The sequence below is a fragment of the Dermacentor silvarum genome, chromosome 2, assembly GCF_013339745.2.
Source record: "Dermacentor silvarum isolate Dsil-2018 chromosome 2, BIME_Dsil_1.4, whole genome shotgun sequence".
In the NCBI taxonomy this organism is placed as follows: domain Eukaryota; kingdom Metazoa; phylum Arthropoda; class Arachnida; order Ixodida; family Ixodidae; genus Dermacentor; species Dermacentor silvarum.
This window is the reverse complement of record NC_051155.1, coordinates 244,466,107-244,491,024: the sequence shown is the minus strand read 5'-3', so window position 1 is coordinate 244,491,024 and position 24,918 is coordinate 244,466,107. Positions and strand designations below refer to the sequence as shown.

Genomic DNA, 24,918 nt, shown 5'->3' with positions numbered 1-24,918 from the left:
TGAGCCCTAAATTTTGAAATATGGGAGTTGGTCTTGCGCAGTAAAAATATGTAAACGCTCCGTGAGTGTCTGCTGTTCGTTCCTAATTGTGCGCGGCCTCATGACCTAATTGTTTTAATCTGTCTGTGAAAAGGCACTTCGGGTTGTCAGGTTACGAACTGACTAACCTGAGAGCTGTAAATGGCGGCTTACCATTCTCCTCTTCAGTGTCGCCATGAAGCGAGCCTTTGTTTTCATTTACTATCTTTCCTTCATTATTCCATATGACAAACCAATCGAAAAGAGCTCTCTCGTTTTCTTGTTGCTTCATGCATGGTTACAACAACCACCCAAGGAGGAAGCCAAGGATGATGATGATGATGATGATGATGATGATGATAAAAACAAGTTTGCGGCTAAAACATTATATATATAGACGCGCATCTATGGCCTTTCGGAAAGGTTTAAATGCAGTAAATGACAGTAATGGCTGGCATTGATCGTTCTGTTTCTCTGGCATTCCGTGTTATTTTTTATATATTTTTTACTTAATTTACATAGCCAACAGCGACGCGCATTCACCCCGACGAACTCTTCAGTGAGACCACTCGCTGATTGAGCTCAGGTGCCCCAAAGGCAGTGGGACGTTCTCTAAAAAAATGAGGATTGTTTAAATCTGGTGGTCTTGTTCTTCTAATGACCGGAAAGTAGCGAAATTTTCGTGGCACGGCGCTTGCTGTCCGGCTTGGCTATTATATGTGGCCCTATGATAAGCAATATATATGTTAGCTATATTAAGAAAAATCGCGACAAACCAGGTAATCCTTTTTGTTTATCACTGCGAACAACAGTAAGAAACCCTGGACTTCTAGATACGCTTCGAGAATCTGACGTCATTTGAGAATCCCACGTGATCACATCATTTTATGCTGTTCCTTTTTAGGAACTGTTGGTATTATATGATGGTGCGTTGCCGAACCCGCTCTGCGACATGTGTAGTACCCGCATCAACTTGTCAATCTCGATGACCTTGCCGGTTTACACATCCGGCGAATGCGGTATCGCTTTAGTCCTGCATCAGAGGATGTTTGCGTGCTTTGTGATTAAGTTCGTACTATTTGTTGCTGGGTTGGAGGCTCTGTGTTTTTATTTTGGGCGTTTTATTTTTCTCTGGCGCATGTATATGATCTACACATTGTTCACGTTTCCGTCACGTACAATTGCATGGAAAGGCACCGTGAACTGCTGACGGGGCCTTTATTATTCTTGTTTCCCCATTCTTGACAATACTGAACTGCTTTTGGATGTGCGTGTCTGGCAGACAATGGTTGTACCTTTGCACCGGCGATTGTCTGCCTGCACATATGCAGTGCCGGTTGGCCCTGTGCATGTTGGCGTTTTGTGTTTTTTTGCATTGGCCTTGGCGCTTCTACCTTGTAACGTTGCACTGTCATAAGCAGGAGAGGCCGAAAAAGCACTGCTCAGGTTGCCTATACTGATTGCCTCGAATGACTCCAAATTCGTTTTTCATGGTAGCTCCTACACTCCGGTTTTTCGTGACTTGGCCGATAAGAAACTCTGCAAAAACTTTTGTTGAGATGTTCGCAGATTATTTTTTCCCGTAATCCATACGGTAAAAATAATCTGCGAACGACATCTAAAGTATATTCACGACAAAAATACGCAGCATTTTTGTCGTGAATATACTTTAGTCGTTTTCTTGCGAACCTCGCTTAAAGCAGCTGTTCGTACTTTGTGCCATTCGTCTTTTAACGCTCTTAAATTTAAACATAGAAGATGATGGTGCGCCAAACATGCACGTGCACTCACTTCTATCATTCATTGTTTCTGCGTTGTTTGCGCCTGGTAAAGTGGTAACCATCAAAAATGTCATTTGCGTCGTCTAGGTATACCATACCGTACGCTTCAAATTGGAAATGCCTTTTTTAAAGAATGTGCAGTAGAAACGTCCCTCTTTCTTGACAGCGCATTGTGGCAGTGTATTTCAGTAAATGTGCGGTTATCACAGATTATCTAATTAATCAACTAATATTTTCTGATTAGCTTCTTAAATGGCTGTTTTAGGACACATATTGTAATTCCGCTATTGAAGCCGGTCAGAGTTTGAGTCTCTCCAAAACTTGTGGAGAAATGCATTTACGCTGCAATTATATTTCCACAGCGCCTCGCGCAGTGCCGGACAAAGCTAAGTGGAGCATCGAGATGTTTTGTGACAAGTTTGAGAAGAGAGAGAGAAAATAAACTTTATGCAAATAAACGCGAGCGTAGGTAGCTCCTCCGCTCTGCAGTGGGTGGTCCCCACAGTCCATGGGTCCAGCGGGCTTTTAGCTGCCCTTCTCGCTCGGTTGACCAGGTTGAGCTGGTCCGTCGAGTCGGAGCTGGACAGCGCTGCCTCCCGTTGCCGTGTGGTGGGGTGTGAACTGTGGTGTTCTTGCGCAAACCCATACCATGTGGTAAAGCGTTGCGCATTGATCGCAGTGTGGGCATGTATAGGAATACAGTTTGAGGACGAGTGTCTCGAAACTAGTGGTCTCAGAATTCCTAGTAAGTGTGCATTCCTCGAGCACTGTCCGGTCCTCAACTGCGCACTCGCAACATGTGCATTAAAGTAATAATTTAAAGTTAAAATATTAATCGGCCAATTTCACGTCCACTCGCGCTCATTGACACGTCGTAAATGAGATGTAATTTTCGCTGCATTCTAAAATGTTCGGCTCTCCCGCTTGAAGCACGTGGTATGCATGGTTCAGTGGAACAGAGAGCTCATTGTTTACGTCAATGTTCCGCAACGAACAGGCGCCCTGTAACCTAAGAGAACCAACCACAACATCTGTTTCGACGCGCCTTTGCCCTCGCAGGAATGCCATGAGTGTAGTAACGCGGTCGATTGCCGCGACCTCATTGGCTTACTACGCCCGTACAGCTATCGCAGTGGCCAAGTCCCGCTAAGACGGAATGTAGATCATTCGGCTACCCCCAAAGCGCCTAATAAGTGAAATCGTAAAATATAGTTTCGATGTTAATTTAATTTTCCCGTTGCAAATTTGAGGGATGATGTGGAAAGCCGCTCGGTTTTCCCTAGAGTTTTACTAAAAAGAAATGCTGTTTGTCAAGCAAGACTCAAACCCTGACAGCAGTGTTTGTTCGTTCTTAATGCTTACAAGTGTATATACCAGGCTTCTGGAATTGCCTTTCACCTGAGAGGTGTCCTTCGTTTTTTGTGTGATGTATATATGATTACACATTTCATTCTGACTAAAATATGCTCAATTCTTTCCCTTGAACTGAGGCTTTAAAGTAAGCATCTGTTGACTGTACTTTGCCGGACGTGTACTCGTCCGGACAGCCTAAAAAAAGAAAGCGGTGAATGAGGCAACTTCAAAGGCCCCTTTGTGCATTTGATGTGAGGTATTGTTCGTTTTTGACCCTTTTTGTGTAAATTTGCTGTTGTTTAATTTTCACAACTTGGCCAATTTTACCTATTGTTTGCTTACATCTTTGAGAGACCTCAGCAATTTTGCCAGTTTGTTTTGCGCGCTGTATGCCTGATATTGAACGTATCACAAGTCAAACTCCACTCCCTTCTCCTTTGCCAATTTTATTTCCCCTTAACTGAGTTTCTCAAACGCATTCAACCATTCCGGCATGTACGCTGATCGCTTGTTGGCTTATGTTTCTATTTTTGCGCCGCCACATTCAAAGACACTCACCTTTCCTCCCGTCCTGACACTCTATCTCTGACCTCAACCGACGTTTCTTGACTCGGTGCCTCCCAAAACTTTTCTTTGCATGCCTTCACGTTGGTTGGCGCAGCCGTTCTGTAATGCCCAAGTATACGCCTCTGGTAAGCTGTCATCATCATCATCAAGCCGCCAAGGTTCCCTGCTCGGTCCCTTATTCCTTTTTTTTTCTTTTCCATCAGGCCGCCACACTGCGCCGAGTTCTTCAATCATGCTAGTAGTTGCGAAACTCCCCGCTTCGAGATACGGTCATCTCCTTTGACGAAATTTCTCAAACTAGCTCTCGTACGCTCTCGTAGGCAAAAGAAGACACTGTCATTCAACGTCGAGACGTCATTACTGGGCAGCGAGTGTCACTTATTTATTTTGTCCCTGGCAAGCTTGCAATATAATTGGCCGAACGTGTTTTTTTTTTTTTTTAAGTGGCTTGCCAGGCTTTGGGATGTTTCGCATACAGCGTGGTTGTAGAGCTCTGCCTTTCTTCGGGCAGGTTTTCCTTCTGCCTTACCAGTTGCATCGCGCGCGCACGTCTAGGCAAGAGCAGCGAACGCTGACTGCTTAGCTGGGAACATACATTGAGCTTTGATCAGATTGGTAGCGCTGCTCGAACTCTTCATAAAGAGGGTTGGAAGCGGGCGTGTAGAACACAGTCACGGTCATCTGAAGCAAATCTCATCGCTCATCTTGTCTCAGAGCGTTCACAGATCCGACCGCAAGGCCGACCGCATACCTTCTGCTGTGACGCCAATCCCATCAGACATTGCTTTGTGATGTCAGTACCAGCGTCGCAGCATCTGCAGCAAGAGCGCTGCTCATTTTGTTTCAATGTAGGAGTGGGGAATAACGCGTCACCGGCGCGTTAGGAAGTGGAGACTCGCCGCATGGCTGAAGGGGAAAACTATGATTTAAAGCATGCGTGCAAGTTATGTCCTTCTCGAAAACCCGCGGTAGCTATAAGAATGGGGATAAACAGCTCAGAAGTAGAAGTCAACCCTCAAAGTAGAGTGGGTTAGAGCAGGAAAAAAACATTTTAGTGCTTCAGACGCCGTTGACTCTGTTCATACTGCTCTTTTGCAAAATTTCTTGCTGAAGAATGATCTTTAAACACTGCCCGATTACTTCCAGTTGGGAAGGTTCTCCACTCATTTGTAGTTCTAAGACCCTGCTGCCATCCACCGGCCGATGACTGTGGCAGGGTGTCGTCTGAATGCTACTCCAAGTCGAGGCACATCGGGAGCCGCATCGGCGTTCTTCGTCACGCTGAGCGAGCTTCCATTATTACAGATATTCAGACTCAGTGAGAGCGTGATAAGCGCTCAGGTTTTCGCAACTGGTAAGGACAAGCCTGTCTGCAGCTGGCTGGTGGCGGTTGTTTTTCTTCGGCTCACGGGAACCACCCATGGCGACCTACGGCCGTGGAACATATACTGTTCACGGACAAATATTATGTGTCTGTAGTTCCGTGAAGCCGGCAATGAGAACGACTCCCAATCGCTAGATGTTTTCGGAGCTACAAATGTTTTCTAAAGAGAAGTTAGGTTAAAAGGGAGTCAATAAACATTTGATTGCGCAAACTGTTCTTGTGTGAGGCAAAATGTTATTGCTGCTGTTTTTTGCGTTTTCTAGACGACGCATTTTCTCCTTTTTACTAGTACGCTATGGTAGATTGACTGTTTGACATGGCCGCCTTTCTTAAAGTCTTGAGTAAAGCTAGATACTTCTGTCCCTGCGTGTTTTCCCGCTTAAATATGTGAGATTTGGTGTTTCCTATTTTCCTTTCTTTTTTTTTTCTTTTTTGCGTGTACAAAATGTTCTTGTGCATATAGTCAAGGCGTCATTGAATACGTGGCGCATATTTCTGTCGTCATTGTGGTCCATTGCTTGGGAGCATGAGTGACCGCCTAACAGCATCTTTTAGTGGTGTTTGTTAAAGCTGCATTTATTTATCTTATTTATTTATTTTTATGCCTCCGAAAATGTTGCTTATATCAAACTCGACGTAGCGTCAGGAGCTCAATAGTATTTGTTTGCGGCTCAATCTGAACCTCAATATCCCCCCCCCCCTTTTTTTTTTGTTTTTTCGATGATGTGCCCTTATAGTGATCCGTCAGTGTATTTTTCTTTTTTCGTATAGTCTTGTAATTCTTTCAGCGCGTGGTTCGTGTGTCGCCAAAGGTGCTTCCCGAAAGCCCAACGACCCTTTTCCAAATTGTTCATGACAACCTAATTGCGGACATCAAATGATAGTTTATGCGTGCCGCTAGCCTGCGTTATTAAATAGATGTCGATGTTACTGCACTGACATCACGTGCAGCAGTCGAGAGCCAGCTTGCACTGTCGGCGCTTCGCATTCGCTTGAACGGTGACCAGTGTCGCCATTATTCAAGGAATGAAAGACGAAAGTATAATAATAATAATAATAATAATAATAATAATAATAATAATAATAATAATAATAATAATAATAATAATAATAATAATAATAATAATAATAATAATAATAATAATAATGGGAAATGGCGGCAGAAGCAAACGCAACAGTTAGGAAAAGGGTCCGTTATCCTGCATCTCTGGCTCTCATCGATGCTCTTACGGCGGTTTGACGCCGGACATGCATGAACCGCCTTTGCGTGTATGCTTCGCACGTTTCCCTTCGTTCACTTCGTTTGCCTGTAGCGACTTGGCTGCTGTGGCCGATCTCGCATGCCTCGAGAGCGCACACACCCGAGCATTGTGGCAAAGTTTGGGCGTTGCACAGTGCTCACACTGCGGCAGCTGGCACGTGGTCGTCGTGTGAAGGCCGTCCTTGCCGGTGCACTTTTTATGTCGTGTGTCAGTTTGCGTGTTGTCTCTGCGTGTGTCGTCAGCGTGTTGTGTTGTCAGTGATCGCGGGCTGAAGAACTGCGCGAATTTAAAATAATTCCAGCTTAGGCTCCCTTTCCTATGCATAGAACGGTTTCCCAGCGGCCGTAGTAGTCTGCCGTTAAACACGAAATCCCAGCTTTGTAGTTTCGCATTCTAATGGAGACGGAATTCAAACGCGCTTTCGGGCTAAAGGATTTCGGTGCGCTTTAAAGACCCCCGAGTAATCTGAAGTGTTCCGGAGCACCTCCTCCATAGCGTAGACCTAAATTTTGTAATGAATATTTTGCTTACCCATTCTTTTCTCTTTCCGCATGCCGCAGTTATCGGATGATAAGAAAAGCGATTGATAGAAAAAAAATACAATCGAAGGAAAGGAAATGTTGCAAAATACGGGCCCCAGCTCTGTATCCTACGGACTTAAAAAAAATAGTCCCGATCATGATAGAGTACAGAAACCATGAATAGGAGGCCAGTGTATTTTGTGCAGCGACGAACTTTGTTTCTGAACTCTGAATGGCGTGCCTACTCGCTGCGTCACAGATCGCTTCACCGGTAAGGGCACGTGTGTGCCGGTGGAGCCGTCTTTTTGTGACATACTTTCACTATTTCCTGCATTATGGATGCGTGAATTAAATTTCGCTTGTACAGGTTGCCGTGGTATTCTTGCAGCGCACTTTTTTTTTCGTTTCGATGAAGACAAAAAATATTGCCTCAATTATTGTGTGTTCAAACTTCGTACATAATTTTTGTAAGCGAGGCCGGCTGTACCACGTGACTAGCGTCAAGTGATATGAAACCATGCCACACAGCGTGTTGCCAAGTTCTCGAGAAGCCGGGTTTTGTTCAACATTGTCGATCAGCGAGTTGTGAGTCGTGACTGTGCCTGCTAGATGTGTTTGCTGTGAGCTTAGATTCAGTCCCCTGACGCAACTGTCCGCAATGCACGTGTGATGCTTTTAACTGACAGCCACATGAACTTAAGCCTTTCTCCTGGTGGATAGCAATGCAGCATTGTTATCTTCAGGCACTTAATGCTTTCATTTCAGCGGTTCGATTGGAAGAGAACTTATTTAAAAAAGCTGATTTGAGGTCTGGATAGCTTACACGCAGCGATACAATTCGTACTGACAGTTAGTTGCTCGTTGTCACGACTGAATAAGCATAAAACTAGTGTCTCTCCAGTCAGGAAAACACTTCTAGTGTATAGGTGTTGCAGCAGAACTCGGCATTGATTCTAATCCTGCTTGCATTGCGGACAGTTGCACACGTGAGCAAAGGTCTTATATGCGTTTCGTAATGGCTTCACCGCAGTAGAGCAGTGTAACGCGGTGAAACAAACACAGGGTATTGCGGTGAAGGGAAGTGATAATTTGCGCAAGCACTAAGTTTAAACGACGTTTCATTATGTAATATACTTTAGCGGCGCCTCCAGGACACCAAATGGGCAACGGGGACACCATAGCGGGAACCCGGACTGTGACCCCCCGCTGCCCCTTGGGTGGCCTGGATTTTTATTTTCGCGTGCTAAGTGATCTCACCGCAATACTTGTTTGTATTGCGGTGAAGCTCATTAAAACAAAATCTGCTATTGTGGAACGCATAAAAGACCCTTGCCGCACCACGTGTTTTTGAGCATCTCTATACCTCTTCTTTTATTTCCCACGCCAACACCGTTTTCTGTAGTGTAGTATAGCGTAGTGGGATGTTTAGCGCTTCGTAGTTGCTCTGCTAGGCGATAGAAGTGGTAGCATCTGTAGGACACAAGCTTGCTCTTGCTCGGCCCGCCTTCCCGCTTGACAGCGGGTGTTTTGCTAGTGGCTCTGTGATATCTTCGTAGTCACATGTCATTTTCGGATACCCGTCGTCCGAATGTTTTAGACAAGTGTCTTGTGTGCCTGTAGGTGTGCATCTGGTATTTTCTCATCAGTGAAGTCTACGACCGGCGCACTGAACTGTCCTATACTGCATCGCTGACTTACACGGGCTTGGCTTAACCAGCGACATTTGTTAGTGGCTCACTATCGTTTAAAACTCATTCGCGGATAGCTTGAATGGATAATTCGACTTGGTCGCCTAGAAGCAGGCATACTCTCGTGAAGCGTCTTTTTAAGGACCAACACTGATCGTGCATAAATGCGTTTCCTCATAAACTTGCAGATATGAGATGAATGTAATAAACGTACGTAAGTCCGTATTCATAAAATTCCTAATCGCTGTGATCGTATCGTAATCACGTCGATATTTGTGAGTGGCGGGAATCCGATAACCAGGCTGTTATGAAACACCCTTACATAAGAAGCTTTGCGATTATACTGGTATGTGTGGCATGTTTATCTTAACGTCATAGTGAACCACTCGTACTATAATTTTAATGAAGTGTTCCTTTGTTTATTCGCATCTTTTTCTTTGATTGGCGATACGCGAAATGTGTACTGGAAAGGAGCAATATGCTAGCTTTAGCATTTCGGGATGTTAGTACAAGAGCACGCACGCAGTGCGCTATCGATTCCTCGGACTCCTCTACGTGACCGGTGCCTAACAGTGTGTGCTTGGCTGCTCAGGGATCTGCCGACTCCAACTACAGCCAGCCGTCGTCCGACCTCTCGCTCGACGAAACTCGCGAAAAGCAGCGTGCTGACAGAGAGAACAAGGCATTGGCACAGCTGCGGGCGGCAAGGGTGAGTTGTCCTCTCCTCAATTCTTGTGCGCGCACGCGTGCGTCAATGCCGTCGCGCTAGATGGTGTACACGATTGCATAATGTATACGCCATGTGAAAAGCGTCCCACTGAAAAGGGTGATGACTCAACTCATACGGAGCGTGGAGGGAGCGGTTTACTTTAATAAACGAAAAACAAAAGACTAAAACTGCGCTCAGAGCTACATTTAACGTGCGAACGTCTGATTCCCTCATAATTGCTTGAAAAAGTGTTGCTTAATTTTGTTTCCGTTCTCTTAACGGTGGAAATATGTGGAACGAGCAAGAAGGTGGGTAACGGGAGAAAGGCTGGAGCGTGGGGCGAAAAGACTAGCGTGTTCATCTTCCACATGCGGCTAGGAAAAGAAAAGCTCGAAGAAAAAGTTTCGTGTCATTCACGCATTATTATTATTATTATTATTATTATTATTATTATTATTATTATTATTATTATTATTATTATTATTATTATTATTATTATTATTATTATTGCCTTCTCCTGAACCGATAAATCAAGGTCTGTACGGCAGAGATGGCCATGATGTTACGAGGCAACATGCTGTAAAATAATCGAGAGCGGCGTTTCTTAACGGTGCACGCTGCGAGGAGCTGCGCTACGCTAAAGAACTTAGTCCACAGTAACAATTCAAGTTTAACAAACAGCGGAGTGGTAGAAGTCGAAAGTTAGGCTCGAAATCGCGGTCTGTTGCTGCTACTAGCGTGAGTGGAACCCGGCAGAGACACACGACAATACCACGATGTTGAGTTAATGAGCCCTACAATGACGATTGTAATGGGGCCGACCAGAACCAGGGTCTTCGCGTGGCTCACGCACCGAGGCTCGTGGTCGCTCCGCCGGTCGCGTTCGTGCGTGTCGGCAGGCAGGTGCTGCGCGTTCCGTTTGGTCCCTTGCTGGAAAGAGACCGGTGTCGCATGTCAAATTAGTGTAATTTTATTTCCGCTCTTTTTTTTTTTTTTTTTTTGAAGCAACACTTTCTCTGCCTTTTTTGGCGTGGGTTGGTGCTACTGGGTTTCTGACCGAGAAACTGGCCCCATCCCAGATGTGCCTAATCAAAACTGAACCGGTTCCAGAGATTGTATAATTAAACTTAATGCATCTGCACACGTATCGTGCACCTCCACCAGCGTACGGGTAGTTCGTAACGCGAGCTGATCCTGGAGGTAGTGCAATTCTGATATTGCTATCCCACTACGGTCCCTCAAGTGTAGCATGTGGACTTAGCTCCTTTGCCGCTTTCTCCTTGTTTGGCATCGATGTCCCGCCGAGTAGACGTAGCAGGGGCTCTCCTGCACAGCTATAGTGCAGAGAGGGAAAGCACGAAGAACATTTACAGGACAAGGGACGTCTCGACGCATAGGCTCAGCGGGGAGGTGTATAAGCAGATGGCGTGAACAGTTATGCAACTTGGATATAAAATACAATTGCGCGCTTCATTTGCCTCATTGCGTAAAATTTAATCGAAACTATTCAAGAAAGCTTCGCTTAATGCAGATTTCAATATGTGCGTCAGATCTGTCGTAATTTATCTTTTTTTACATACGGCCACGTGCGTCGTTCTTGCATTTTCTTCCTGGCGCAAGTGCATTTGCAGTTATTTTATTCGGTTCAAATATATTGACACGCTAAGCTCGACTCAATTCGTTGTAATGCCAGACGTGGATGGGTACGGTGAGTGCGTCGCATCGCGGCGCTGCTCCGCCGCCCCGTCCGCTCTGCGGGAAAGGAAAGGCGAAGGAAAACACAAGAAGCCGGTGTAACGGCGAAGACCCGTTCAAGGCCGAATTCCTGGCGAGCCAGGAATGCTGCAGCTTGCGCGCGCCGTGTCCGAGTTGGAGGAGAAAGCGAGTGGGCGGTGGGGGGGTGTCATTCTGAGGCCGCTGCATTGCTGGAGCTCCTCTCGCCCTCTCTCCCACATTTGTTTGCTTCCGGATACGACGCTTTCGTAGCAGACTCGAACGCTTGTGAAATAAGGTGTACCTGCCGAGGAAGAGTCATATTCAAACACACGCACTTTCTCATTCCCTCCTCGTTTGGGATTATCTTTGAATACTTTCGTTAGCAGACAATGAAGAAAAACGATGATATATCATTGCTCTGGAACCGTAAGACCAAAAAAAAGTTCCAAAAGTTTTTCTCCCCTAAATCTTATGTTTCAAAGCTGTTATTTTGTCCTGTGAAAAGGTGGTTATGAAATCAAAATTTATAATATGAAAACAGCTGTGTGAAGTTCAACGAAAAATCTAAGGCGACTGCATGAAAGAAACAGCTTCACTCGAAATTGGGCTGTGATTCCGTAAAGTCGCAAAAGGTTGGTGTGTTTTTTTTTTCTTTGGTTCTTGTTTTGCTTTTTTCCAGTTTATGAGGTCATTTATTTATTTATATTTTGTCGCACATTTTTTAGGCTGGATTCCTTAGGGGTGGTGAGCGAGTGCAATCTACTTTTGCCACATTCTAAATGTTTTCTTATCCATGGTGCATGTTGTGTAAGTCATGTGGACATTGCACGTCTGTGCCAGAGAAGTTTAAGTATGCATCTGTAGTTTTTTTTTTTTTTTAATTGTTTTACTGCGCATATGGGTACACCATAATTGTTTAGCACAAAAAACAACGGACACGTGAAAGACGACAGGACAAGGCGCTTTGTCCTGTCGTCTTTCACGTGTCCGTTGTTTTTTGCGCTAAACAAGTAATTATGGATTCGCACCAACTAGCCCACCAACGAATTGTGCGGAATGGGTACACCAGTTTTCTTTTTTTATCACTGCATTGTACTGACATAGTTTCTTCTGCTGTTTGTTTTGTTCCAGGAGAAAGTGGTAGCATTTACGGTGCGAACTAATATGGCATATGATGGAAGTTTGGACGATGATTCACCCGTCCATGGCTACGCTATCTCATTTGGAGTCAGGGACTATCTTCAGATCCTGGAGGTAAGGCTGTTTTGTTTTGGCTCTTGTTTCATTCCGAGCTTCATGTAACGGACAATACTTGCACATTGCGTTCCACGCTTTTTGCAAATTGAACAAATGGCTAGCTTTTGGCAACTTCATGCAGTTCGGGTTATTAATTTTTTTTCTGTATCTGTTGCCACATGCCTGCTGTTATGCAGTTGGTTATTCACTCAACAACCCCAAATGTGTTGGCTCAAGTTGCTACTGGCTGTTTAAGAAAAGTAAATACCCCATTTTCTCTATAATTATGGAATCTTTAAACTATGTTGGAAAGTTATGGAATCTTTAAACTACCATTGAGCCAATGGCATTTGAGGCCAGTGACGGCACGTAACTAACCCAAATGCAATCTGGAAATCACTTGCACGGTGACCACAATACAATTTTTTCTGCGAAGGGAAGCAATGGTGCGTAGAAAGCCCCAAGTTGTTGTAGAATAGTTATGACAATGTCAGTAAAAAACAGCTTCGTATAAGACCATTATAGCTCCATGGTTAACCAATTTAACTAGATTTTACTAGCCTGCTCTCAGCATTAAAGAAAGACTGAGCAGAACTTACTAGAACTACAAAATAAATGAAAGATAGTTCAGAGAGACGTACAGCTGATTCACCATGGTCACATGATGAAGTTTTGATGGAAAAGTCGTTTAAACACTAAATTGCAATTTACTGCAATGCCAGTTGTTCTTGAGGTGACCGACTTGCACCGAAATACAATAAATTTAAGTACAAAGTGCGATTGCAGGTTCCCTTTAAATGCGGCTTCATAGCAATACAGACTGCACTGCCGTGAGGCCACATCTCGAGAGCAGCACAGCTGTGTTTTTGCTGCTTCGCGTTGTAGCAGAAGTTCTGCCTTGTTTCTATTGTAAAGCATTAAACATTCTTTTGGGTGCAGTTATTGATTGATTATTATGTGCCGATTTCCTTTTTTTATGGTTGAAATGGAGGGTGCGAGTTACATGCAAGGGTTGGTGCAAAAATACAGTATTTGAGATATCAAATAACTGCTACTACCTACAATGAAAAAAAGAAAAATAATTTCAGCATTTCAAATTTAATAATGCATTCTCATTTGGAGGTTAGCGCTTAAGTGCATAAATGAAAGGTGAATGTAGAAGTGCAATATCCGAAATTTATAAATATGTCTTGTCATATGCAGAAGTCAGCTACTTTCATGCATTCAGCTGTCACAGTGCATGTAAATAATTTCAACACCTCTGATTGTATAATAAACAATGCTATTTTGGCAAATTACCCTTTATTTATAGGTGTGCAATTGTCAAATGCTCTAATTGAATGCGTGGGGGCAAAATGCAAAAACGCTCATGTACTTGGATTTAGGTGCACGCTAAAGAACCCCTGGTGGCCAAAATTAATCCGGAGTCACCTACTACAACGTGCCTCATAATCATATCATCGTTCTGGCACATAAATCCCCAGAATATAGCTTCTTTTTTCTTGTATTTGAAAGTGCATATTAATAACAAAAAGAAGAGATTAACAATAAAAGAGCACAGCTGTTAGTAAAGCTTGTTTATGTGCGTCAGTGCTGCATAATGCCATTTAGGTGTGAAGGTAAATGAAAACCTGTGCAGGTAGGCAGTGTGTAAATGAACAATGAATGGAAGATTACAACTTCATGACAAGGACTGATTGAACCATGCATGTAAGGTTACTGGGGTTATGTGCTGACGGGACAAGATTTTTGCACAAAAGATATAGGTGTTTGGTTACCTGTCAAAACGTAAGGCATTTCACCATGAAAACAAGGCCTCATTAAAGAATGCTAATAGTAATAGATCTGCAGGCAGTCTAAATTCTTAGTCATGTTATCGTATCGTTTATGACTAAACAAATAGTCACTTGCTCCAGTTGTCTGAGTAAGTAGTGGTGAAATTTGCTATAGAACATTTATTGTGCAGGTAACAATTCATAGAATAGTCGACCTAACAGCGGAAAGATAAAGCGTCAGCAAAGCAGCCCGAAATAGTACCCATATAACCATAGTGCAGTTATCACCATTAAATTCGCAGCAATCATTTGGTTTGATGTGAGGATCATCCAAAGTTTAAACTATGGATGTCTCTAGGACTTACATTAAATTAAAACCTGAAAAAGACATTTCTGGCGATAATTGTTTCTCTACCTGTGCTTACAAGACTGAGTCACAATGCTAAGCTTAGACAGTACTGCAACATGCATAAGAAAGCCTTTTCCTGAGGCATGAAACATCATTTGCAGTTCAGCTGTGGTTGGCTGCAGCTCTAAGCCCCCTTCATCACCATTTCCGATTTAGTAAGGAAGCCTAACCAGTTGCGTCACCAGGAACAAAATTTGTGTTTTTCATCAGCGTTAGTGTTTGCGTACTGTTTCGTGTTGGCTTCACATAGAACGAACACCAATGTTGGTGTGTCACCACTCGGCCATGCCTTTTGCATCAACACTGTGACACTTGGTGTCAGACCACCCTTCTTGAAGTAAACTAACAGTTATTGGAAGCTTGACATTTCCAGGCTCATTTCACCATGGACAGCACTTTTGGCACAACCGACATAAATTTCAACTTGTGTCACTGGCCAACTGCACTACTTTGAATCATGTGTTATCGGAAATCCAAATTGTAAATACTGTGCTTTCTCTGTCTGTAAAAACACTTGCACTTTTCAGACATTTAGTGGCATGGCTCAATTAGCTGAAGATTTTTGCTATATAATGTCATATTGACTGAAGTTGACTGCGTGCACAAATATTTGGTTACAATCAAATAGTGCAATCAAATTTCTTTAATCAAGTTTGAATTAATAAGAGCTTAGTTAGGACTTGCTTAGGGCCTAGTTGGTGCATATTTGACTTAGTAAGTGCAAACACACATACACTACAAAAGAAGTGGACAGGGAGCTTAATATGTCAGGAGCTTAGTTAATTTCTCTTAAAAATTATGAGTATTCATACCTACTTTTCGCATTCTCTTCTTTATAGCTGTATGTGAATTAGAAGTTGGCTTCTAGCCCAGCAAATACAAAAATGTTTGAGACACATTCTCGTGAGTTATGAGCTTGGCTAACTTGCATTACTTCGGCATTGGTTAGTTTGACCCGTCCTTTAATTTGACTGTTATAAAGTGCCAAAAGGGCTTCAATGGACGCTGAATGCTTCTTTTAATTTGAATGTCGCATAATGTGAATGAATGACATTTTGTATCTACATATGCATCTACTTTTTTCTTGTTTCTTTTGGTTTATCTGTATGTATAGGCATAATCTGTCGACACTGCACCAAAACTTACGGGAGAAAAATCCTGTCAAGATGCTATAGTAGCAGCTTATAATTCTGGCCCTTGCATTTTTTTACCATATTTTGCCATGTCTATGTTCTTTATGAACATGGAAATAAATGTGGATTTTTCATGTCTAGTTATCTTCAATTTAGCAGCAGTCAGCTGTAGTTGCAGGCTGTGAAACATCTAGCACCCTGCATATGATTAAGCATGCAGTATAGTAGGAATCTGAACTGACAAAGGTGCAGAGATAGGTTGGTAGTCTCCACAGTATGTATGTGAAACTGTCCCATGTTAATCACGCTTGTTCTGCTCTCCCATTGCGCGCGCATGCAGAAATTCAACAATGACTGGTGGGTTGGTCGTCTTATGAAAGAGGGCTGTGACATGGGCTTCATTCCTAGTCCAGCCAAACTGGAAAACTTAATTCTACAGCAAACACAAACACGTAGCAGTAAATTACATTCAAGGTAAGTGTTCATTTGTTTACCTTTATTTATTTACTGTTTACATTTTGCTGTGGTATTCTGAGCATCCAAATTCAGCTTATGTGCGGTGCCTGCCAGGGTTAATGTATGACCACATTGGAACGTTGCTATATTTAGCTTCACAAATAGTAAAACTTGTAGTAGTAGATGTAGTACGGGAGCTCTATTTTGTAACAGTTCATTTGCTATATTGTTTCCATTTGACATTAGTTTGCTTAAAGCTGTGACCCCTCTGTCGCAGGGATTAGCCGCTGGATGGGGCAGATTATAAGAAATGAATAGAAATAGGCAGAATTCTTGCAAAATGCGACCACAGGTTTCTAGTGAACAGCGAAACCTGAAAAACCATTTATAGCAATTGCCATTAGATTTAACGGTTCTACTGTGTACCAGAAGTATGCTTCTATGGAGTGACCACTGAGTTCATATTCAAGGTGTTAGTATTAGTGAAACTTGCATTATAACATACTAATTAAAGTGGTGGCTTTCTAGGCAATGGCATGCCTCCTCAGTTACTGTGACTGCCAGTATGGAATTATAAAAGTCAATATGTGCTTGTCGATTCACCTGTGATTGTATGTTTATGCTTTTTTTTTTCTTTACATTTTCATCAAACATTGCCTCAATCACTTTTGCTAGGCAACTCCATTTAATTCCAGCACAGTGCACACCTTGCTTCTTCCCAACTGTTTTTCTGTGCAATGTGAGGAGTTCTTGTGTAGTAGCTGCACATTAGTGTGAATTTTGTACTAACTTTACGATATTAATTCACACTGACAGACATATTCTAATATTCTTGTTCTTTTCTTGTCCCCAAATTACAGGGGTTCAACGCCGCCTACTCCTGGTAGGTCTGAGAAATTTCTCTCTCCAGATTTTTCTTAGTTAGTTTAGAGGTTTTGAGATATTTCTTGCATAATACAAAAAGCTGAGTGACTTGGTAAGAATTCATGATTTTAAAAGCAGGCGTAAAAAATGTAGTGTCAGAGAGATGAAAAGGACAATACAAATGCTGACCTTTATCTTTTCTGCCACAGGGTGAGATTTCAGTTCATAGCTAGCGTTGTTATCTGTTCCTCTTGCTTTTGTCTGTGTTTAAGCATGTTTTTAAGATCAGCATTTCTTGTATGTTGTCATTTAGTAATGCACCTTCCTAAACTGATACATTACTGCCAGTTTAGCTTCAAAGCACTTCCAGCATGCTAAACTACCTCCTAGTAGCATTCCAATCTTGTGGTGCTACTATTCTTAAATTTTCTGTTTGAGGATAGCCACACAGTTGCATTTTATGCAGGACATGAGCCATCACAGTATTTGTTATTATTGTAGAGCGTTCTTTATTTTGGAACTGTCTTTTTTCTATTTGCATAGTGCACCTGGTAAAAATGAGAGCAACTTCATTTAGAAGCAATTTTTGGATGAAAGAACTGCTCCTGAGTGTTTCTTTTTTATTTAATCATTGAAATGTATGTATAGGAGATTTCAGCCCATCTAGACGTGACAGCTACTCCTCTTGACGAAAAATAAAGTGGGAGCAGGACACAAAAAGAAGCTGTAGAAGTGTTCTTGGGATCAGTTTATAGACCTTCACATTTTACTTTGACATAATGGTCACTAGAACACAAACTCAGCCTGTGCTCACCTGAGATTACTCATATACAAAAGTATAACTGCACAATTTAACCATGTGGTAAAACACATAGATCATGGTTATTTCAATTAATTAGTTTATATAACTGTTTTGCATTTATATATGTACATTATTGCTAGATGTGCAAGAATGGTGAAGAGACCATAGGGTTTCTGTTATGAAATGAATTGGCCCTTGGATGGTTAATGTTCCTTGGAGACCAAAAAGTTGCACATCAGTTAAGATGCCTTTGCTTGCAAGAAGAGTGGGTAAATATAATAATCGAGAGGTTCATTATTGTGAAGACGATGAAATGAAGTGCAAGAGAAGAATGCTGATGTTCCTAGCACGAATAGTCTATTGCAGGCTTTTGTGAGTATCATCATCCTGTGTGTGTGAAGCATTTTAAATTTATACAAAAGCAAGATTAGCAATGTACTAATCAGAGCTGAATAATTAGGCCTGCTTTTTTTTTTAAATTCATTTGCAGACAGTAGCGCACCCAGGATCTCTGCCAGGGGGGGGTTGACAGTTTGCCAATACCATCTAAACCACACTAATTTCGATTTCTTCACGGGGAATTGTCAAAAAAATGCGCTTTTTGCGAGTGTGCAGACGATTGCGCGTCTTACATCTTAGTTGCAGTACTCAAATGCGTAAGGAAAGAAAAGGGGTTAAACAAAAGGGGGGTTAAGTCGGCCTCAGGGGGGGGGGGGGGGGTTACAACCCCCGAATCCCCCCCCGTCAGTGCGCCACTGTTTGCAGAACAGACTGGTGCTATCTGAACTGGTTTTTGCAACCAGTTGCTACTGGTAAAACTGAACTGCTGCTGCAAATGTCACAACTATTTTTTGGCCACACTGCCATATGAGCCTCAGTAGCTATATTTATAGGTCACTGAGGTCCATTAGGCTGTATATAACACTGGATCTGCACTCGTAGCACATAAGCATTTAGTGCTGTCTTGCCCTTCGTACATGTTTTGATGAATCCTCTTGCTCGGATGCAGACCAGAATGGTTTGGAAAGCAATGTTGAAGAAAGCGACAGTCCCGGCAACACGAAGCTTGGTCGGGGTGTCATCACCACCCTCCCTGCCAAAGAAAAACGGAAACCATTCTTTAAAAAGGTCAGAGTGTTCTCCAAGAAATCTCTTATCTTTTTTATGCCTAAATACAATTATTATAATACCTGCATACTTTTTATCTGTATGCTAATCTAAGAGTGGTCAAAATTCTGTGCCCCCCAATACTGTGGCCTCCTTAGCCCAGGTGTAGCGGTGGAAAGTTAAGTCTGTCAGTTAGTATTATAGGGTCTTAGCATATTCTTTTTGTTAGTTTAATTCTTTAACAGGAGATTCAGATCTGTAGTTAAGAACTTCCATCATCATATGTCAATGCTTAGGATGTTTTTGTGGTGACTTGCTTGTTGATTGGAAAGTTGAGCAACTATTGCCTCGAGCTTTGTTGCTATGGTTTCCTGCAGCCATTGCTTCAGCACCTCATGGTTGTGTCCATTCTGAAAGTGCTGCATCGTGAACTTTCTTGCAGACGGAAAGCCTGAGCCCGTATGACGTAGTGCCTTCAGTGAGACCAGTGGTTCTGGTTGGGCCCTCTCTCAAGGGTTACGAGGTGACAGACATGATGCAGAAGGCGTTGTTCGATTTTCTTAAGCACCGCTTTGAAGGCAGGTCAGTGAAATGTTTGTTGCTCCATCTCATATATTTATTTGTCTGGGTTATCTTGGCTAGCAAATGTACTTATGTGCTGATATACATGATATGTATTGATGCAAATGATAGCAATACTGGGTGCACAGTCAACTTCATTTTTTTAAATGAAGTGCATGCTTTAAATGAATTGTGCATGCTTTAAATATAACTTTAAGGCAAGTTAGTATTTTGAGTCATATGTTTTTCATATTGTCTGTGAACTTAGCTGCATGGTGTGAAAGTGTAATAACCCTTTTGTTTACTTTTTTTTTTGTGCTATCCACTCAAAGCACAGCTATAAGTTGGTAAACCGAGTTACTAAATGAACTACTCATCATAAATGTTGTGAGACTTCATATTAAGATTAATCAGTTCTTCATAAGTTAAGGCATCAAGTTAAAAGTCACATAACATGTTGCAAATGAGTTTTTGTTTTTGCTCTTTGTAACTATGTTCTTGGTATCAAAACATTTGTTGTGCAGTATAGCATAGGTGCTTGTGCATTCTTACAGAATCATAATAACTCGGGTGACTGCAGACATATCACTGGCAAAGCGCTCTGCCGTCAACAATGCCGGCAAACGTGCCCTTATGGAACGCTCAAACAGCCGAACAAGCTGCCTAGGTGAGCTCCACGTTTTGCATAAGCACCATTGTATTAACTTCACTTTTGTGCATTGGGGAGCCTTCTTCTGGGGCCAGGAATTTCTTGTGCATCACTTTCATTGTTCCTGGACTTGCTAAAGCAGCAGAAGCAAGCATAAAGGACATGGATAACAACCATCAGGAATTTGGCTCCAAGCTGACATTTCAATGTCCAAAACGGAGGATTCTTTAATAGTTTGTTTGTACTGTACTGTCTGAAGAATGAAGAAGCTTCTGGTTTTCATCATTTACACGGAGGAAGTCATGCAGACCTGGACATATACTAGACTGTTTGGACAGTTCTACAGTGTTACTGTCCAAGATGCAGTCTTGCTGATGAGAGTAAAGCTGGAGGTATTTAGCCTTAAAGGGAATGACAACCAATTTTTATGGTACCTGTTCTTTTAGTGCAACAGAAAGCTTACCGGTCTGAGTGTCCAGTCATTCAGTGGTAATGCAAAAAATGTCATGGAACATTTTTATCAAAATTTGCCGATCTCCATTGAGGTTGTAGTCGGGCTCAAGAAACATGCTGGAAACAGTGATAGGTGAGCGCAATAGCAATTACATGCTGGCATTGGTGGGGAGCAGATGACAAGTGCGGCCTTAGCTGCAAGAAAGTAATATTTTGTTTATCAAGGCGATATTCCTTCGGTTCATGCTTTCTGAAGTGTTGAATGATTTTTACAATATAATAGGTGGTGTCTAAATCTATGCCCCAGCCTCAACTTCATCAAGTAACAGAAACTAATCTCCAAGGCCATGCTTTTGCTGGCTGCATGCATGAGGCTTTCTTTTAGCCAAGCCAAGCTAAGTCGTAGGATATGCCAGTAGTGTTATTATAGGTGGTGTCCAAAACCTGACGTCTATGACATGTTTCTGACTCTCAAAATTACTTCCGCCGCATTCAACAAGCGAAGGTATTGCCTTTAAGATCTGCTTTTTAAATCCAGAGGGTGCCACCCCATGGGACATGGATTTGGACACCACGTATTGCCGTGCTTTCACCCATTCACGGCACAATTTGTCAATGGCATTTTATAACTCCGAGACCACAAAGCTCGGGTTACTAACTCACAAACTTGCATGTGTGCAACACACTCATGTGCACTGCCACACATTGAACGGATCTGTCTCTCCACTCGTTACCACAAAGGCAGCACTGCTCGCTAGCCTGCACTTTTTTACTTCGTAATAAGCATAGAATAAAGCATGAAAGCCTAATCAGTTAAGTAGTACTGCAATTTTAAACAATAACCATGTGGCACTTAATAACAGTCGACTTACGTACAGTAATCTCGTATACTACATCCGAAGTACCATGGCTTCACCACCAGTTCGTGCTGCTTACTGGTTCTTGCGACTTTCTGTGCCAACTTGAAATTCGAGCAGCATTTAGAATTCGAGCAGCGATTTAGAATCGAGCAGCATGCTTGATTCTATCACTATAAATCATGGTCTTTTTATTTCCACCAACATCTTGCTACATGTTCGGACTGGTTGCCAGTCCCTTTAATGATTCCTCCTGTGAATGATAATAACCAGACATCCGGCTGCCTTTTTGTAATCACTATGTAGTAATTTTTTTTTATTTTTTTAGTTTTAGTTAGATTTAGTATCTTCTGTAAGAGTATATGTTACCCGCCGGGGTGGCTCAGTCAGCTAAGGCGTTGCGCTGCTGAGCACGAGATCGCGGGATCGAATACCGGCCGCGGCGGCTGCATTTCGATGGAGGCGAAATGCAAAAACGCCCGTGTGCTTGCGTTGTAGTGCACGTTAAAGAACCCCAGGTGGTCAAAATTATCCGGAGCCCTCCACTACGGCGTGCCTCATAATCAGAACTGGTTTTGGCACGTAAAACCCCAGAAAGAAGGGGTATATGTCGTTTGTTGTATGGTTTGAAAATATATATGCAATTAAGAAAGATGAACAGAAGGGACTGGTTCTGCTTCTTAACATATTTGCTGCAGGAGTGCTTTCTTGAGCCCTAGATTCTTGTGTGTTGCGACTGACTGCCACATGTCTGAGCCTCAAGTTTGCTGCGACTTGTTGACAAGTCAATTGTAGCCCACAACATATCTTCACTGCTGAAACTTCCTCATGCCAATGTTAACTGGATGCAGTAAAAAGATTCTTCAGCTTTTGACAAAGATATAATTTTTACTACAAGGAAATGTCTGTACATTTACTGTTGCATTCACCCAGTGTTGCTCGTATGTAGCCTGGAATGCTTTGAATATGTTAACATAGCGTAGTGTGGTGCCTTGCATACAAAAACTTGATAACTGCTCTGGGCAGCATGCTTCAAAACAATCTGCATACGCACAAACACCTGGCCATTTTTTTCAATTATAAAATTGTTTGATATGAAAGAAAACAACTTTCAGAAAAGGCATGCGGCACACATTAAAGCTTATGAGCAACAGTGATGTTTATGTGCAGGGATGTGTATTTTTTTCTTAAAATCATAGAAAAATGAGGTTGTGCTTACCGCTGCTCTGTCCTTACTAAACTTTTGCAGAGGGATCGCATATTGTGATCCGGGTCGTTCAAGGTAACACTTGGCACAGTTACTTGCCTGGTCTTTAAGAAAAGAATCCAAAGTTGCCTTTGTCTATGGTGACGCTAGCTGCTGTCAAGCCTGCACGCTAGCATAGACTTGTGTCGCCACCTGTTGGCAGCTGCAGAAAAGCAGCCATTCCAGGAGGATTACCGCCTGTTCCAGAGGAGCAGGGAACATGCAGCAACTCTCCCAGAAGGGCTGCTTTGTCTGTCTCACAATTAACACCTTCACCAGGCACCTGAGGCCTTGTGTAGCAACCAAAGTAAGGCAGGCCAAAATGTTACAATGGACATATTATTTTTCCGCAGTTTTCAACAACAAATATTGGAACATTCATGTTTCTTTACCCTAATTAATTCTTCTAAAAGCCTGACCACGCTATCTCCAAGCTTTTGCTTTGTGCTTATTCCAGCTTCATTCCATAATTACAGCTTTGGAACTCTTCTCTCTGTTCGGAAACAGTTGAAGAATGCACCTGGCCGAAGGCGCAATATTTTTAGTGTGTGGTAAACAGTTTACTATAAATAATGTTAGATATTAATAATGCTAAAAAGGGCCCGTTTCTGTTGAAGAACCTTATCAGTATTTTGAGTTCTGTGGTTCTAAAACAACTTTTCATCAACCTATGTGTTGAATGTTGCAGGCATCTTACCAATAGTCATTATTCCACAGCTTGCAGATTGGTTAGAGAGACACGTTGTGACAATATCTGTCCAGAAACAGAGTTTCATGTGGTCTCTGTTTCTTTTCTTCTGCTGCAGCGGAGGTGCAACAAGAAATCGAACGAATATTCGAGCTGGCACGGACGCTGCAACTGGTTGTCCTTGATTGTGATACCATAAACCACCCCTCTCAGTTGGCCAAAACGTCACTAGCACCCATCATCGTGTATGTCAAAATATCTTCACCAAAGGTTAGATGCCATTCTTTTTTTTTTCTTTTGTTGATGGAGTATCACTTGAAGCTGAAATTCAACTCACTGTTGTGTTTAGTAAATTGTGAACATAACAGCTAAGCATACTTCTTAGTCACCACATCATTACGTGGCAGTATTTGTTGCCAACACTCACCCTGTTGCATGACTATTGCATGCAACAGTTGCATGTGCCAGATGGCGCTGTGTTTGAAAACGTTTCACTAGCTTTATCTATGTGCACCTGCTCGGGTTTCTCTGGGAGGAAGCATCAAAAGGTGTGCCTTGTGCTTATTTCAGTTTTCTGTGTTAGATTGTCGTGTTTCACTCAATTTGGACAGCTTTAAATTTAGATAATTTAAGTGGTAATTTATCTTTATGAGGAGTATAAACTAACACCAATTTTACATATGGAGTGCTTCAAATATGTCTAAGCTGTACGTTTTATGATTTTTCCATGCAGGTCCTTCAACGCCTCATCAAGTCTAGAGGCAAATCACAGAGCCGGAATCTCAACGTACAGATGGTGGCTGCAGAAAAATTGGCACAGTGTCCACCTGTGAGTTTGTGTTAGCACATTCATCTCTCATTTTTTTTTTCCTTTCTTGCATTTCAAATTGGTTGTACGTACTACTATTAGAAAGGGTAGATACTGGTTTTTTATGCACAAAGAAATCTTCTGGATGATGTAGAAATGTAGCAAGCCTTCTTGCAGATGGTTTGCATTATGTTGTGCAGGGGCCATCATTTCACTACTATGAGATACTCCAATGAATTTAATATATAACACACATATGTAACACTCATATAGTATATTCGGTGCCACCAGACCAAGAATGTCAAGAACCCTGCTACTAAAAGCATTACGTCATTGGTGCTGTAATTGTCCTAATTAATTAGTCAATTAATTTTAATCCATTCACTGCTCCTTAAATTGCCCATAGCAGGCTATGGGGGGAGAAGGAAGAGCAACAGAAGAAATAGTACATATAGTGTGGAGGGCAGGTAATTAGCCAAAATCATTGTTACTGGTTAAGGTAACTGTTTTAACTGCATTTTTGAAGTTATATGTGCTGTATAGAGTACCTATATAGTCGGGAGGCCTGTTCTACTGCCTAATTGACATTTGTAAATGAGGGAATTTAAGCCTATTAATTCGTGGATAATTGATGTGAAGTTTGCAGCTGTTGCCAACATGTAAAGTTATGCAATGAGCATGCTTGCAACACTTTAACACTGTTGACACTGAAGAGTGTTAGAACAACACATGCGGCACAATTAAACTCAAATAAACTCTCAGCACTAAGTTCAAGGATTACAAGTACAAGGATTACAAGCACAAGGATTACAAGCACAAGGATTACAAGCACAAGGATTACAAGCACAAGGATTACAAGCACAAGGATTACAAGT

At 42.3% G+C, this 24,918-nt stretch overlaps 1 protein-coding gene across 3 annotated transcripts in view; it reads left to right on the top strand.

The window, feature by feature from the left end:
* LOC119443017 (voltage-dependent L-type calcium channel subunit beta-1-like) overlaps positions 1-24,918 on the top strand; it is a 121,459-nt gene that overhangs the window by 67,256 nt on the left and 29,285 nt on the right. For 2 of the 3 annotated variants that reach the window (XM_037708128.2, XM_037708129.2), the window contains 9 exons: positions 9,167-9,283; positions 12,131-12,253; positions 15,893-16,026; positions 16,869-16,891; positions 18,684-18,802; positions 19,224-19,363; positions 19,897-20,009; positions 23,354-23,505; positions 23,969-24,064. In XM_037708128.2, the coding sequence (XP_037564056.1) occupies positions 9,167-9,283; positions 12,131-12,253; positions 15,893-16,026; positions 16,869-16,891; positions 18,684-18,802; positions 19,224-19,363; positions 19,897-20,009; positions 23,354-23,505; positions 23,969-24,064 (1,017 nt within the window). Of the gene's footprint in view, positions 1-3,813; positions 3,845-9,166; positions 9,284-12,130; positions 12,254-15,892; positions 16,027-16,868; positions 16,892-18,683; positions 18,803-19,223; positions 19,364-19,896; positions 20,010-23,353; positions 23,506-23,968; positions 24,065-24,918 lie in introns of all 3 variants that reach the window. The other variant, XM_037708131.2, reaches the window with a different exon arrangement.